The sequence below is a fragment of the Dendroctonus ponderosae genome, unplaced genomic scaffold, assembly GCF_020466585.1.
Source record: "Dendroctonus ponderosae isolate FM_Combo_2020 unplaced genomic scaffold, Dpon_F_20191213v2 Dpon_F_20191213_1, whole genome shotgun sequence".
NCBI classification, from domain to species: Eukaryota; Metazoa; Arthropoda; class Insecta; order Coleoptera; family Curculionidae; genus Dendroctonus; species Dendroctonus ponderosae.
The window spans coordinates 32,444,531-32,462,528 of record NW_026017110.1 but is presented as its reverse complement, the minus strand read 5'-3'; the positions used below and the strand labels follow the sequence as shown (position 1 = coordinate 32,462,528).

Here is a 17,998-nt window from a genome sequence, read left to right as displayed (position 1 = left end):
TACTGAGCTATTTTGAGACGCGACTGAGTTACTATGGGATCAATTTCAAAATAACTGTGTTTTCTCAGTTAAAAGTGACCAAGCAAAAAGGTTAAGGCAAAACTTGTTTTTCAATTTTTTTTAAATATTTTCTTCAATAATAAAATATACCATGGATGATTTAAACTTCATTGCTCTAAATTATAGGTCATAAATCAAGAGCTAATTTCTACGTAGTATTGATATTTTCGGATTCTAGATAGTTAAAGGTTAATGAGAATCGCGTCTCCGTGAAGTATCCGCTTCAGATGACATGAGGTCTTGGGCACACATCCTAATGTTCTTGTTTAAAATTATTTTGAAATTTGAGAGACAAAAATTTACTTCCGCTTTGTTCTTGTTACTTTGTTCACAAAACTGGCTATTTAAGAAAAAAAATGCAGATTGATACCGGATATCATATATATCATCATATATCAACATATTTCAGTCAATATTTTTAGTATAAATTAAATACTAATTAATTACAGATCATGAAAAAGTTACATCGTTGTATCGACTCTAAAATTAAATCAAAAAAGGTGTAGTGTGAATTTGATAATCCCACTCGACATTCGTTTATCATAGTTTATGATCAAGTCTGAACTACTTACGCAAATAAGAAGCACTTTGATGTTCTATTGCTATTGATGAGATGCTGGTCAATTGCAATACCTCTAACTCCGCAAATTTGCAATAGTTTCACAAGTAGTTGTCTCTTAAGGCCAACATCGTATGCCTACTGCCCTGTTTTCAAGCAACTTATTTGATAAGAAACCGTATTAGATAAAGTATTATTCATACTTAATAAGCATTCTTTATTTCCGAAGAAATTAATTTTTCCTTACTTGTTTTGTTTATTAATGTGGCAAAACGTATTAATAATTACGATTTGTATTCCTACTTAGCCAATCTAATATATACGTATAAAGGGAATGATAAGTCCGTTCAAAAAGAAGAACGATTATAAATGTTATTATAATGTGTAAGTATTTTAAAGTAAAATATTAAATAAAAATATAATGTAATAAATCTAAAATTACTTCTACTATGAAAAAAAATTGTAAGATGAAAATTTTTTGCCCATTAAATTTAACCTTAAACGCTTATTCCCTTGTCCGAAATAGCTAATAATGCCGGGGGTGCTGATCTTTTTCATGCAAAGGCGTAAACTGGAAAACTGATTTTACTGTCAAGTAGTACTCCACTTGTTGGTAGCGATTGTCAATATTAATTTAACTGCGTTTGCCTATGTAGAAACGTCGCATTTGATCGAGTTGACGTTTGATCAAAGGTTTTAATTTTAAATTCCATCCGTTAGTCTAATTGAAAAATCTATTACCACCGAGTTGGTTAACACAGGCCAATATAAGTAAGTCCAGTACAGCGATGTAATTTATTTAAAATAATGAACCAATTTATGGAACTAGACATTTACAACATTTTCTTGAGATTCCTATAATTTTAGTTGATTGATAAACAATTAATTGGCGTCAAAAAGTTTTGTATTTTTTTTATAGTATTCAGCGGAGCCAGGTAAACTTTTAAAATTAAATTTTACATTCAGCCATACAATACAGATTAATGCAACACATTTTATTATTATTTTGAAATGGTTATTCAGTGAATTTCCAACTATTAAGGTGATAACTGCGAAAATAAGTGAAAATTTACACGTTCACTGTCTGAAACATTTCGATCAAAGTGTAAATGTTTGAAAGTAGTATCTTGGGAAACGACAAATCAAAGAGAACAATTAAATGCAGCCACCGTTGGAATGTTACTAACCCCACTAACAACATAATGTAATAACAAGCTGTAAAACGTTAGAAATCAAAGCAGTTCTGAAGCGAATTATTAACAGTGATAAATGGCCTTACTTTATTGGCCGAGTCTGCACCCCTACGATTCACAACAATGAAACACTCTCGTGCTCCGCTGCGTGGAATGCGGGGGTGAATGCCACTTAGTTCTACAAGCGGAGGCCCCCGTACTCATTCTAATAATAAGTAATTGCGTGAAGCTAAAAGTCACGAGATATATAAAATTTATTTCGGTAGGGGGATCCTTTATCTGCCACTTGAAGAAACATATTAAAAACCGGATTTTCTCTCGATGTCCTCTGCCCTTCTTTTATCTGACAATGAGTTGACATGTAAATTACATTGTGATTAGTTGACATTGCCTGATAATATTAATTTTATGCGTTCACAAGCAAATTTTTGAGGTTCTGTTTATTTTATATTACTAACAAAATTTATATACGTACCGACACCATTAAGAATATTGAAGGAATCAGTAACAATTTAAAGATATTTGATCATTCTTATGTCGCCACATAGTTATGGAGTAGGCGTTTTCAGTTATTAAGTATTTGCCGGATCTTTAGCACTAGCTTTATGTACTGGTTTAGCCTACACTCTTTTTTCAAAATAAGTAACTATGGAAGCGATAAATACTCACAATAAATATACAGATTCTAAATTGACATATTTCTTGTGAACGAACTGTCTGGGGTATGGGGTACTTAAGTAGTTCAGAATAGTATAGTATAATGTGTGTGTTTTCCTACGAGTATATTTGTTTACAAGATGAGCCAATGGCAAATTAACTTATGATAAGATATGGCCATAGTGTGCGAATATCATCCTATACTTTATCTTCGACTCTACAAGTCGCTTTTCTCAACAAAAGGACAATAAACTATATCCAGGGTGATTCAAAATTGGCGTCATTCCTTTTAAGGGGTAATAGGGGTTCACTTGGAAGGTACTAGATAAATTATGAATTTTTTTTTCGTTAATTTACAGAAGTATTAACAGTTGAAAATCGAATTTCAACTTTGTTATTAAGCATTATTTTGAAAGTTTTCCATGTTTAATTGGATTGGAATACTTAAGCATTCAAAAAGAAAAATTACCATCTTTTCTTCAAATTACGAAAATTTTCCATATTAAAAAAGTTCTCGTCTACAATTTTTTGATAAAAGGTCAAAGCGGCAATGATGTTTTTTGTCATCAACAGATAGTAACATTTGGATAGCCCTTATGAATAATAACAATAATTTGTCAAACTCTGATTTACCTACTTTGAATTTCCTTTCACGAATTTGCGGATATGCGATTAGTTCAAGGGAAATGCTACAGTAACATACTGTAACATGCTACAGTAAGAAGCTGAAATAGCTCACACCAACAAAGGGCGAAGAGAGTGTTTCCAGGAAGATAGTGGACGACAATCTATGTTTGGGTTCCAGACACAGAGGAACAAGTATTGGACATAATTGCAGAAGAGCCATTCAAGTGCACTCACAACTTTGCACAACAGCTGACACTTTCCCATGCACCAAATAAATACCAGCTACATTCCTACCACGTATGTAAGATCACATTAAACCAATGGCTTACTGAACACCCGTATAAATTATTGAGTAATAGTTAATTAACCGACCACAAGAAGCTGCTCGAGAAAAGTGCATAATAAGGTGATTACACAGGCACTTGCTTGGAGTTACAGACTCAAATGTATGTTTTTGTAATTTGTTAACAAACTAATAATTCGAGGTTATGAGTTTCGAAATAGGTTCCGTCATTAAACGATTCCTGTTGAATTTACCGTTTATCCTTGTCTATCTTATTGTCACTTTCTATATAATTCCATGCTTAACGGATTTTTAAATAATTACGAAGCAACAGGTATTTACGTAATGTTAATTAGGCAGATTACCTTGAAAAACATTGTTGCCGTTTTTCTAATATAATTTTTTGCAAATTGCTCAATTTTTAATAACAATTAAACATTTTTACTATTTTTTCTGTACTCCTTAAACACCGCCAGACCACACCTCCAGAGGAATGACGCCAATTTTGAATCACCGTGTACAGAAAGTGACAATAAAATAGAAAATGATAAACGGCAAATTCAACAGAATTCGTTGACTGTAGAACGTACTTTTTCGAATGTCAATTATTGTTCTCATAACCTCGAATTTATATTTACAAATAAACATGCATTTCAGTCATTAACTCGAAACAAGTTAGTGCCTGCGTAACCTCCTTATTATCTACTTTTATCGAGCAGCTTCTCGTATTCGGTTAATTAACTCCTGCTCAATTTGTACCTCCTTGTGCTGTGTGTATCGTACAAACGTGGTAGGAATGCAGCACTACCTCGGTATTTGTTTGGTGCTTGGGAAAGTGTCAGTTATTGTGCTCTGAGTGCCCCGGGAAGGCCCTGTTTCGATTATGTCCAATACTTGTATTCAATATTCCATTAATTTAATGTGTTCTTCTGCTGTGTGTATCTTACGTACGTGGAGGAAATGTAATCCCTGCTCGGTATTAATTTGTTGCTTGGGAAACTGTCAGTTATTGTGCTCTGAGTACCACTGGAAGGCAATTATGCAATTATGTAAAATAATTGTTCTTGTGTGTCTGGAACCCGAACATCTATTGTCGTCCACTATCTTCCTGGAGACAATCTCCAGTGCCTCTCGCTCTGTGTTGGCGTGAGTTTTTGAAGCTTCTGCTATCTTATTGTTGCATTTCCCGAGAACTAAAAGTGTATCCGCAAATTCGTGAAAGGAGCTTCAAAGAAGTCCGAGTTTGACAAATTATTGTTATTATTGACAAAGGCTATTTATTGCCATTGCCGCTTGACTTTTCATCAAAAAACTGAAGCAGCGAACTGTTGTAATATCAAAAATGTTCTTGATTTAAAGCAAAGATCGTAATTTTTTTTTAATGCTGTATTTCAATATGCTACCAATCAATTATCGTATCGTTTCAAAATAATGCTTAATAACAAAGTTGACGTTCGATTTTCAACTGTTAATACCTTCTAGAAATTATTGGAAAAAAATTTTCAAAATTTTTCTCGAACCTTCCAAATGAGGCCCTATTACCGCTTAAAAGGAATGACGTCAATTTTAAATCACCCTGTATATTAATCAACATTAAATGTTGAAAATGTCAAACTGTTGAGGTCCCAAGGTTTGCTCACAGGATTTACCGTGAATTTTTGCATTTTAATAATTATGTTGCTAGGCCACAACCCCTAGCAACCGCATCGTTGAGGAAAAGTGATTTGGATACAAAAAATTTAAACCGTAACGGAATTTAACAGAAAATTATGGTAATTACGTTATCAACCGCAGAACTGAAATAACGATATTGGTAGAAAAACTTGATTAAAAATATTTATATTGAGGTATACATTTATCACTCTTATAAGTTGAGAATAAATCAAGGCTCCAATTGGCAGGTTTTCATTTGAGTGTCCGAATCAATCCATAATTACTTGCGTTTCAATGAGTGGCACATTACATCCGTATATCGTCACAGGCATTTTATGACCTCATTTATCATTATTCCCAACATTTAATATATCAATATTAAAGCCCGTTCACAGGATGAAAGTAATATTTTGACGTGATTTCGGCAACAATGTCATTGTTTCAACTAGCCCTGGGTACCTACTGTCTTACCCAGTGTTCCAGGTGTCTATAGAGCGATACCGATATGGTTTGCTGTGTCGATACAGCGATGCAGCGCGCCTCACTTTTTATGTGTTGGGAGATGATAGAGGACGCTGTGTTTTGTGACGTGCAGTGGTTCGTAAGTTTGCTCGTAGATGCAGAGCGCTAAATCTCTTTTTCTGTGGTTTTGCTGAAGAGAGACCGTGAAACAAGCAGGTTGCGTTGTTTTAATGAAAACAATAATATTCATTGAAATTATTTGTTTATATTTGAGTAACATGTTCCATGTGTGAATGTTCCAAACTCATACCGGCTCCAAGTATCTGTGATTCTGTGACATGTCATTTTGCCTCATGACAAATATTCTTTTGGATCTGAAACTTGTCACTTGTTTCTATTAATTTGGTCGCAAATTCGCCGGGTCAACCATAAATTACGACCGAATGACTTTTCTTCCTTTGCGTATGCTTTATGCATCTTTATAGCATTCTGGTATAAAACCATTTAAATTAGGTTTTTGGCCTTGTTCGTCGACTGACTTTGTTATTATCTGGATTTGTAACATTTTTATTCTTTTGCAAAAAAGAACTTTTCATATGTTTCTCTAAAAATTTGCTTTCGCAGATGTTATTGGACAAGGGTACGACTAAAAAATTTGATATCTGATGATTGTCTTTTAGACTTTAGAATATGCAGAACTTTCTATGAAGAGTAAAAGAGTTTTCCATATCAAACCAACTTAAACAAACAATAACCAAAAAAGTTAATGTCCATCATAGTTATGTGAAATTAGATATCCGAACCTACTTTTCAACTCCAATTAGCTTTTCTTAATAACAATTTTCGATATTGTCAAAAATTGATGTACTTTATCCTCGAGCAAAATTCATATTTTCTAATATACCTCGTATACGACTGAAAAAAATCTGATGGTTGCGTTTTAGGTTTCGGTGCAAATAGAACATTTAATGAAGAATAACACTTTTTCCTAAAATTAATCATAAAAAGTTTCCTATATGATGCGAACTTAAGTATTATAACGTGTACTACTAACGCTACTATAACGTAATAAACGTAACGTAAAAAATATAACGTAACGAGTATAACATGTAAGAATGAGAATTTGAAAATGAGATAAATTATAGATCTCTCTAGGTGGCTTCAAAATTCGATAGTCGTTCGTGCGGCTTTATAATGTAAATAATTCCTGCCGAGAGGGTCGGAAATCATAATTATAGTAACTGCGCGTGGCCTTGCGAACTTGCAGTCCGAAGTCTGCCCTCTTAAATGAGCTTAAATATTAAGTGTTGTTCAAGGTGTCGCGTCGTAAGAGGCGAGGTGTTGACACAGACAAGACACACTGTTACTCAGGCTTAGTATCGGTACCGCTGTATAAACGCCCGAGAATCTCCTGTGTTACCCAGGCCTATTTTAAATATTTGTTTCAGATATGACTGCGTTGACGTTAATATCCGTAGTTCTCTATTCCACAGCAATGATTCTTATCATCGAGTTGGATGCATTATTCATTCCAAAACGGGTAACTTTACAGATGAGTTATATAAATAGCATTTATATAATTTTCGCTATTTCAGATGGATCCTGTGCTTAGTGCCAGGGAAAGAATAATTTTAGATCCAAAGAAGCGACCGTTTTGCAACGCATTTACTGGTAAGTCTATATTAAGTATGCATGCATTAAGTCATGATACGATAAGAAATTTGTATTTCTGCTCAAAATGACAAAGAGAGTTACAGTACTTATCAATTTTTAGCTATACTAATAATTTGTCAATTGACTTCTTAAAAACTTTTACATATTCCTGAACAGCCAAATTGAACTGAAATGTGTATGACGGCTCTGCTAATGCCGATAGCTTTTCCTTGTTCAAAATTGAAGTGCTTTTGAATGACTAACATCTTCAAGAAGTAAACTAACAATGACGACAAGTTTGAATCATACTTGTAGGGACGTATGGTTATGTTTTAGTAAGTCTACAAACTATATATACCTGCATCAATTGAACATTTAACCGGTAACATATTAGCCATCTTTCATCATCATCATTTTCAGTGTGTCTCGGTCCATCCTTGGACATGCGCATGTCTAAGTTATCTCTCTCCGGTTCTGTCAGCTGTTCTACGCATCAATTTCACTCCCGCTACTTTCTGGATATCGTTCTTCCACCTAGTCCTTGGCCTTCTGCATCCCCTTGGTCGCCATTCGGTCAGTTTTTTTGCCAATTTATTGTCCTTCGTTCTCATGAGATGTCCTGCCCATCTCCACTTCAGTCTTGCCACGTGATCAGCAATATCAATTACTTTTGTTTAAGGGCGGATCCATTCGATAGTTTTCTAGCTTGCTCGTATTGTCAGCATACTTCGTTCCATTTTTCTTTGTGTATTTCTTAGTGTGTCAATTAATTTGCCCCTTAGTATCCACGTTTGCGGTATAGATTATCGTTGGTAGCACACATTGGTTGAAGGCCTGAATTTTAAGGTGTTGTGGATATTTTGTCTTAAAGACGCTATTGAGTCTAGTATTTCCATCCAAGTAGTATCCTTCTGTTGATTCCAGCGAGCTGTATGTTCTCATTGAAGGATATTTTTGGTCCAAGATATACGTATTTACCAAAGACCTGCACAACACTGTTGTCACACAAATCGAGCGTCGTAACGTCGGGTGAGTTTGAAATTAATGTTGTTTTACTCGCGTTGATCTGGAGACTGTGATTTTTTGCGGCATAGTTTAGGGCTGAAACCATAGTTTGGAAGTCTTTTTGGTCTGCGAGGAGTACGATGTCATCTGCACAGCGTATTTTATTCAAGTGTTCACTGTTGATGTTAATCCCGGCATTTTCGCATTCAGACGTTTTGAATATGTATATCCTCTAGAACAATAGTAAATAGTTTCGGGGAGATTGTATCTCATTGTCTCACTCCCCAGCCTATGGGTATCGGATCGGTGCCGTCATAAACCTAAACTGAAATGGTGACCGTTCGTATCGTACCGTTGTCGAAACCCTCTATGATACATACAGCTTGCCATAGAGGATTTCGACAAGCTATATTATGTGTTGTTCGTACGGCATTGTTGTAGAACGTTTGGAAAAGCCAATTTTTCAAAAAAAAACCAGTTTTAGGGGTAAATAATCTCAATTTATTAAATAAAAATATTATAATAAATACCAAGCACTTAAATTTGTTTTGAGAATTGTGAGCAGCCCGCGATACCCACTTCAAATATGAGTGGAATCAAAATGCTAAATGGCCGGACTAAACAAATGGACAGAATTGATAAAAGTCAAAAGTGACAGTAACAACAAAAAAGAAGACTATGAAAGGTTCTTCAGGACACTCGACAATAGGTTCATTGCTGGAGGCGACTACAATATCAAGCACAAGCAGTGGGGCTCGAGGCTAATGACCACCAAAGGCAGAGAGTTATTGACTTCTACTAACTTGAGTCATCTCGCAAACTGGTGAGTTCACATATTGGCCAACAGATCCAGCCAAAATACATTATGCGATAGACATCTTTATCTTGAAAGGCGTCAACAACCATTACCTCAAGGTGGAAACAAGCCTAGACCTTCTTCAGACCACTCTCCCGTAATCTTAACAATTCTCTCCAATATAGTTGAAAAAACCAAACTGCCTACACTTCACAACTCCAAGAAGAACTGGGACGCATTTCAAGAAACATTGAGCTCAAGATTCCCCTTAAAACTCCAGGAGACATCGAAACAGCAGTGAAGACTTGCAACTGCCATCCAAACATCAGCTTGGGAAGTCACACTGAAGCCGAAATCCGATAAATCAAAGAAGACATGCCCGATTATTGCCAAATAAAAAATTGCTAAAAAAAGAAGATTGAGAAAAAATGGCAGCTAACCAGGTTGGAGGTGGATAAAAGGAACCTTACCAAGGTAACTAGAGGACCATAAAACTTGCTGCAAAAATTGGAAAACAGGTCGGTTCAAGAATATCTGGAAAGGCTGTCCGCTACTGAAGCAACAGAATACTCCTTATTGCGAGCCACGAAAAGACTGAAGAGACCGCAACAAGCAGTCCCACCCCTGAGGGACGCTGCTGGGAAGTGGGCCAGAAGCAGTAAAGAGAAGGCCTTCTCGTTTGCAGAGCATCTTTCTGGAATTTTTAAACCTCATGATCTAGTATCAACCCAAGAAGAAAGACAAGAACTAGAAAGCCTCCTTAGTGCACCCTACCAGTTAGATAGCCAAAGCTCGTTAGTTCGATCTCATCACTAGAAAAATTCTGCAGAAATTGACGAAAAAAGGTATAACTGCAATAGTATAATTTTTCAATGCTATCCTTTTACACGGCCACTTCGCTCACCAGTGGAAAGTAGCCGAAAGCATCATGATACCCAAACTAGGCAAAAACCCAAACGAGCTGACATCATACAGGCCAATAAGTCTATTGCCAATAATATCAAAACTATTTGAAAAACTGTTCCTCAAACGACTTGAGCCAATCCTACTTGAGAGAAAACTTATACCTCAGCATCAGTTTGGTTTTCGAAACAGACATGGGACTGTAGAGCAAATTCATAGGATCGTAAAACAAATCAATAACGACCTTGAACACAAACGGTACTGCTCCACAGCATTTATAGACATAGGACAAGCGTTCGATATAGTCTGGCATACCGGTTTATGCTACAAGCTGAAGAAATTCATGCCTCATCCATCCTACCAATTTCTCCAATCATACTTGTCTGATAGGCATTTCCTGGTTAGATACCAATACGAATACAGCGACCTGTACGCTATAAACTCCGGAGTTCCTCAAGGGGGCGTGTTGGGTCCGGTACTATACCTACTGTTTACTGCCCATCTGCCAATTAATAGGCTAATAACAGTAGCAACTTTCGCCGGCGATATAGCGGTACTAGCTTCACACATTTGTCCCAGAAAGCATAGAATAACTTGCAATTACATTTAAATAAAATCCAAACATGGCTACAAAAATGGAAAATCAAAGCCTATGCAAGTAAATCAGTACACGTTACCTTTACACTGAGAAGAGAGAACTGTCCACTGGTTGTCCTAAACAACTGCCAGCTAGGACAAGAGGAACAGTGCAAAATATCTTAGGCTGCACTTGGATAGAAGACTAACGTGGCAAAAACATATCTTCTCTAAAAGAAAAGGACTTGGCCTTAGGCTTGTGTCCTATGCATCCGTTTATACGATGGTACGATGATACGAAAGTGTTTCTATTGGTTGGAGATCTGTCAGTTCGTACGGCGGCGGACGAATTGACAGATCTCCAACCAATAGAAACACTTTCGTGTCATCGTACCATGGTATAAACGGATGCATGGGACACGGGCTTTAAACTGCTGTACTGGATTATCGGCAGGAGATCGTAGTTAAACCTTGAGAACAAACTACTGGTATACAAAAACGTTATAAAACCGATTTGGACGTACGGAATACAATTGTGGAGAACGGCTAGCAGTTACAATTTGGAAATTCTTCAGCATTTTTAGAATAAAGTCCTACGCATGATGACCAACGCACCATGGTATGTTCCGAACCAAATTATATAAAATGACCTACAGATGCCATCGATCAAAAGTGAAATGAAACGCTTTACTAAAAAGTATAATGACAGAATCAGAGTCCACCCAAATGTACTTGCTTCCGATTTGTTTGAAACAACTGGTGAAATGTGCCGGCTCAAACGGTTTAAGCCGACGGACCTAATTGACAGGTTTAATTCTTAATATAATAATAATAATTTTTACGACTTGTGTCGACACAATAGGAACTGTTTAAATAATTAAGAAAGAGAGGTTTTTGTTGGAGAATCATCTCTACATGTCTCATTACGTTTAAGTCACAAAGATTACTTATTGTTCTGTAGAACAGATTGTATGGTTCCCATGGGGTCAATAAAAAAAATAATAACGTTGCATATGAAAACAGCACAAGATAAGATTTTTGCAGAGTTTTTAGTGGAGAAAAACTTTTTCATGACCAAAAGTTAAACTCCATTTTATTTCGACCTTTAAACGTCATAGTGTAATAGTACCAGCCGTGGAGTTTTGCGTACTAGTGCTATTAAACTGTTTTGATCTGCTACCGGTAATCCTGTACAAACATGTCCAGTGGTTGTGTTGTGTAAAAAATATGTTTTTAAATATCTGGAAAATGATACCATGAATAAGTAAAACTCGCTTTAAATTTCAAATATTTAATATTATTATATTTAAAATACTCAAGAATTCCTTACTTCCCCAAAACGGATTATATCGGTTGCTTCATCAAAACATGAGTCACATAGGAGGGAACCATGTGAGTTATTAAAATCAAGCACACGATTTTTGTAGATTGATCTTTATGAGAAATCATTTTGTTACTTCTAATTACACGATTTCAAAAATCCGTGGTAAAAAAATGAAGTATAATAACTTCTCCTGGCTACACCCTTTGCACGTTTTGAATATTGAAAATCCTATATTGATCCTCCTACATTATCCGCAACAGTGGTGTCTCAACTTTCTTGACGTTGATTGTGCATTCTTGATTACTATCAAAACTATTTTTAGTCACAAAAATTTAAAACCAAAACCATTACTCTGAGATTAGAACCCACATACGCGCAATTTGAAAATATGATGTATTTTAAGTATTTTTTTTTGTTCATAAATCTCATGATAGAGTTTTTGTAGTTTTTGTGTTTTGTTTATGAATTTTGAACATTCAATCCGTTTGTTGAGAAACTATTCTTGCGTACGTCTCGAGTCTCAAGAAAGAAGAGAATTACCACCGATTATGTTTTATAAACCGATCTCCGATATGAAATGCACGTGCTCATGAATAGCTTAGTCCTTAAAACCGCAAAGCAGAAGAAAGCATAATTTAAATTGTTTCTATTACAACAATGTACGTACAGGGTGTCCCAGATAAGGTTGCATTACATAGGGATCTCCGAAACCGTAAGAGAATGAAGTCGGATAAATCAGGAAAAAGCTGCGCAATTAGAGGGCCATATACATGTTGTCTTCAAAAAATAAGTATTTCTTTTAATTCTTGATATATTAAAAAAAGTTATTTTTGAATTTTCGTTCTTTTTAATTTTTGAAGTAATTTTAAATCATATCAACAGAGAAAAATGTTTTCCGGCAACTTTTCGAGCGCTGCAAGATGATGTCCTGCAAGATTAGCGCTGCAAGATGGTGAAATATATTACAACGTTTTGTTTCGTTGAAACCATTGTCAACTATTCTTTTTTTTTTTCAAATTTTACTTTTTGCTTCTAACATGTCTATTAATCTTGAATACACATCACATACATAGAGTTTTTCGGAGACCCCCATGCAATGAATCCTTATCTGGGGCATCCTCTATATAGAATCTTTTTTAGGTTGTGGTCGAAAGCGTTCCAACCTTCCCGCCTTGTTTTCCGACGGTCAAGAAATGGAAAATTCAATTAACAGCTTATTGGAGTTAAGCGCAGAACCTTCCGTTGAAGACCTGTCTAGGCAAATTATGTCAGAAGCGAAATTGTGGGAAGCAATACAAGAAGCCAACCTAGAACTGAAGAAACATAAGAATCGACCAATGTTACCAAGCGATTTTTCTGACGATGTTTCCATGGCTGATAGAGGCGCGATATCAACTTGCGCTCTACCGCCATGTTATATTTAAATTTTCGACGAGTAGATCAAATTTGTTAATCCGTAATTTTCAAGTAATACAATTACCTTTGTCAACTTAGCATATACATATTAGCAAATTTTGAGTAACTAGTTATTCAAAATTTACAGGTTTTACTTAAATTTTGACGTTATAAAAAATAAAGAGCAGTAATCAACAAAATTTATTTTTGTTTAGATAAACACCCTTGAAATAGTCGGGAAGCAGAAAGTGTAGTTTGCAATGCATCTGGCTGTGTACGGAAAAGCCATTATCATCAATTAATCAGTGAAAATAATTAGCATACATTTTCCACACTCACTTTCTTCTAAACAATTTGTCTTTTCACTTTATTTCAGATAATAAGGTGCTACTTAATTAGCGTCCCATATATTACAGCTGTTGTAATTTATACATCCATGTGTATATTACCTTGTAGGTTTTCTCCGTTTAACAAATACGGAACAGGCCACAAATAGTAGATTCTCTTATGTCTGTCTACGGAGTGATTTGTCTCCCAACGCAGCACTAATATGTGCAATGAGTAAAGCTTAAAGCATGTGTCCCTTTGGAAAACGTACGCATATTCTTAATTTATTGTATGTTTATTATTTGTTGATGTTCTACTTATCAATATTTTCATGTTGAAGCTAAAAGTTTATTCTGACTTCTATTGCCGCGAGTAAGCGAGTCATAGAGAAGTCATTGCATTTACATGCCTTCTTTGTGAATTTTTAGGTTCATTGTTATCAATTTTGCAAATAGCAATGAAGGTTATGGATAAGTACCTAAACGAAACTTAGCTACGACCACTACTGTAAGTAGTATGCAACACATTACCTACCATCTAAGTAAGTTACATTTTGCGCATTGTAAACCAAACGCACTGTAAATCAGACGGACAGTCCTGTCACCGTTAAAAACTGATATAATATTATTCGTCAAATATTATTATTAAATTAGTAATTTGAATCTCAACGGTTACTAAATACCTCTTTAGAGAATGTTAAGCGAAAGTGAAACTAAAACGTTAACACTTCCAAATATTTTACAAATAGCAAAAGCCACTACAAACAACTTGCTACTAACAAAATCTCGTCAAAGAAATGAAGCTGTTTATCAGAAGTTCATGTGTTGGAGATTGAAAATTGATATTATTAGATCATTTTCGGATAATGTATTGTCAATTTACTTCCAAGAATTATCATAAGATGAAACCTTCGCTTTGGTGCTTTTATTCTATGTTACAAACAACAGTTAACATTCTTAACATACATCACAATAGAGAGATCGTGCACTGATGCTGGATTATCAGTTAATTTCGGCAAAACGGAGACCATGCTCTTTACAAAGAGAAGATAATTATAGCTGTACGGAAAGCCTTTTACCCTCGCGGAGTAGGTCAAGTACCTAGGCGTGGTGACCCTAGACAGTAAACTCACGTGGAACCCCCACGCAGAGAAAGTTACAGAGAAGGCTACTGAAAAAAACTGCGGCCTGAAACCACAGGTTATGAAGTGGTTGTACACTGCCGTCATAAGGCCGACTATACGGCTCCGCGGTCTGGTAGGCGGCGGTGGAGAAGGCCTTTGTATCCCGGAAACGGGCGGGTTTGCAAAGAATGGCCTGTTTAGCGAAGACTGGAGCAATGAGGACGACGCCGAGTTTAGCATTGAATATCCTCCTAGGCCTCCCAGAACTACTCCTGTGGATACGCAGGAAGGCCACCACGGGGCTAGAGGATAGAATGCGGATCCACGAGGCGCGACACCTACCCATGTCAGGGGCACGAAAGAATAGGTGCAAAGGTGGCCTCACCTGACAGCGGACTTAGGTTAGAAAGGAAGTTTAAGGTAAAAATCCCAGCAAAAGAAAGCTGGACATCTAGGACGGTGACTGCCCGAGAGGGTGCAATGTTGGTACAACAACTGCTCAAGTGCTCTCAGTACAGAATTATGCGGAGCAGGAGTGTACCGATAAGACACCAATCGGGGAGCATCCATTTCATTGGGAGGCTGAACCACAGTCCTTCAGGCAGAATTATATGCAATCCTTGAGGTTGGCACAGAAAAGGAGGTCGTAGAAGGACTAGAAGGAGAGATTGAGATCTACTCTGACAGTCAGGCCCAACTAAATGCACTTATCAGTGTTAGGATGGGAAGCAGACTCATCCAGGCGTGCTGCGATGCTCTGAATAAAGTTGCAGAACAGAAAGAGGTAAACATGGTGTGGATTCCTGAGCATATGAGGTTCGCGGGGAACGACATTGGCCAGGCGCGGATCATCTGAGAGCCCAATAACTGCCGAACTTCACATATGGATAAGTAACAGACAGGTAGCAATCGCACTTAACGACTGGACCCTTGAAGGTACCGCAGAGTCGTGGAGAAAGGCGGAAGGGTATAGATAAGCCAAAGAGTTAAATGGTGAAAAGAGCCTCTGAGGCCCCTACTCGCCGGATCCATTCGGGTCCCCCCCACAGTACTACTACGACTACTACTGCTACTACTACTACTACTACTACTACTAACATTCATCACTATATAAATATAGCAAGTTATTCCAAATTACTTACTCTACTGAAGAGAGAGTCTGATGGTTTTAAAAGCAAGAGGACCAATATATAAAGAACTTGGGGGAGTGATCAAGATTCTCTCCTACAGCCAGGCTACCCTCAGGGTATTTTTAAATGTTAAGATGCGCAGTTGGCTGATCCAGCATTGCTGGTATACCCTGAACAAAGTGACAGAACAGAACAAAGTAAGCCTGTGTGGATTCCGGCGCAAGTAGGATTCGCGGGAAACAAGCAAGCCAAAGCATTGGCAAGGCTCGGAACTTCTGGAAGCCCAACAGCTGCCGGCCCTCACATAGGGTTAAGTAACCAAAGGTAGCCAGCCCTCTAAATGACTGGGCTCTTAGAGGCACCAACGAAATGTGGAGAAAGGCGGAAGGGTTTGGACAAGCCAAAGAGTTGATTGGAACCCCAAGTGACGCCAAAGCAACATCCAAGTGGTGGATATCAAGGAGTCGCTGGGTCCTGCAAACCCTCGTTCACGTTCTGACATTCCACTGTGCTCTGGACTCTTCTTCCTCTCCTTGGGATCTCTACACTCACAGTGCTAAGGTGGGGATGGATGGAGGAGGAATGGTGAAAAGGGCCATGCCAAAAGTAGTACTATCTACTTTTTGGTTTAAGTAGAATTTGGTTTAAGTAGTAGGTTTTCGTAGAATTTAAACAAACTGAGATGCGATATCCAAGGTGGTTTATAAACCGTACCGTATATATTGAATATAACGAGTTACCCAATTCGAGGTTGGGAAAGTAAAATCTTGCTATTTGATATCTGTTAAATGTAAACGTCATCCGAAGCGTTTTTGTTTTGTTGAATGTTTGCCATTTTGGAATATGGATCGTTTAACTATCGACAAACGCGTAAAAATTATTAAATGTTACTATAAAAATGATGATTCTGCTGCATCAATTTAGGGCTTTACGAGCAGATTTCGATCGAAATAATTGACCCACAGAGCAAACAATTTCGAACACAGTGCAAAAATGTGAAGATACTGGATGCCTGTGCATCATCGTAACATTTGTTCAACTGAAAATATCGCTGTTGATGCTCAAAGTGTGGAGGAAGACGCGAATTCGTCGATTCCCCGACGTACTCAACATTTGGGCTTGTCTCACGGCTCATTGTGGCGAATCTTGCAATTGGATGTGAAGCTCCATCCGTACAAAGTCGAACTGACTCAACAACTTAAGCCTCAAGACAAAGGCAACGCAGAACATAAGCAAGTTGGGTGATTGAACAACAAGCCATTGATGATGATTTTTCTAACCAAATTTTCTTCAGCGATGAGGCTCATTTTTTGCTCAATGGTTACGTGAATAAACAGAACAGCCGTATATGGGGCTCTCAAAATCCTCAGGTGATCGCACCATTACCCTTACATCCTGAAAAAGTGACCGTATGGTGTGCACTATGGTCCTGAGGTGTTATTGGCCCGTATTTTTTGAAACCGATCACGGAACAGCCATAACAGTCAATTCTAAGCGCTATGGACGCATGTTAACCGATTACTTTTGGAGAGAAATTGAAGATTATAATCTGGAAGGCATGTCGTTCCAGCGGGATGGGGCAACGAGTCACACAACACTAACAGTTAGAGCCCTTTTGCAAGAGAAATTTCCAGGACTAGTAATTTCGAGATTGAGTGATGTCAATTGGCCAGCAAGATACTGCGACTTAACACCATTAGATTTATTTTTGTGGGGTTATGCAAAAGATCGTCTTTACGCCAACAATCCTCAAACTCTTGAGCAACTGAAAACCAATATCTATCAAGTTATGACCGAGATATTACCGGTAATGTGCCGAAGTCATTCAAAATTACATCAAAAGGATTGAGGCCTGTAGGATGTCCCGTCGAGGACATTTAAATTGTATTGTTTTTCACGTATAATAATATAACCTTCACGCAAGGTTTAATATTTATATTGACTTAAAAGTTTCGTCTCCATCTTAATATTTTGTGTTTTTTGTTACTTTACTTTCCCAAGCCTAAAATGGATAGCCCTGTATAATATACTGTGTCGTAATTGTTTGAATAGTTGCGTAATTGTGCAATGTATTAAACCCAGCCATACAGTGGAGAAGTTATGTTCAGAAGCATCTGTTGCACAACTTGTTTGACAATGTACACAGGGTGATTCAAAATTGGCGTCATTCCTTCTAACGGGTGATAGAGGCTCCCTTGGGGAGTACGAAAAAAATATTGAAATTTTTTTTTCCAAAATTTTTAGAATGTATTAACAGTTGAAGATTGAATTT

At 37.0% G+C, this 17,998-nt stretch overlaps 1 protein-coding gene across 1 annotated transcript in view; it reads left to right on the top strand.

The window, feature by feature from the left end:
- The window catches only part of LOC109541912 (cardioactive peptide), a 20,880-nt gene extending 7,534 nt beyond the window's left edge, over nt 1-13,346 (top strand). Inside the window, exons 2-4 of the mRNA XM_019910910.2 lie at nt 6,943-7,034; nt 7,090-7,165; nt 12,892-13,346. Coding sequence (XP_019766469.1) covers nt 6,945-7,034; nt 7,090-7,165; nt 12,892-13,175 — 450 coding nt within the window. The 5' untranslated portion in view covers nt 6,943-6,944 and the 3' untranslated portion in view covers nt 13,176-13,346. The remainder of the gene's footprint in view (nt 1-6,942; nt 7,035-7,089; nt 7,166-12,891) is intronic.
- Nucleotides 13,347-17,998: the final 4,652 nt, after the last annotated feature.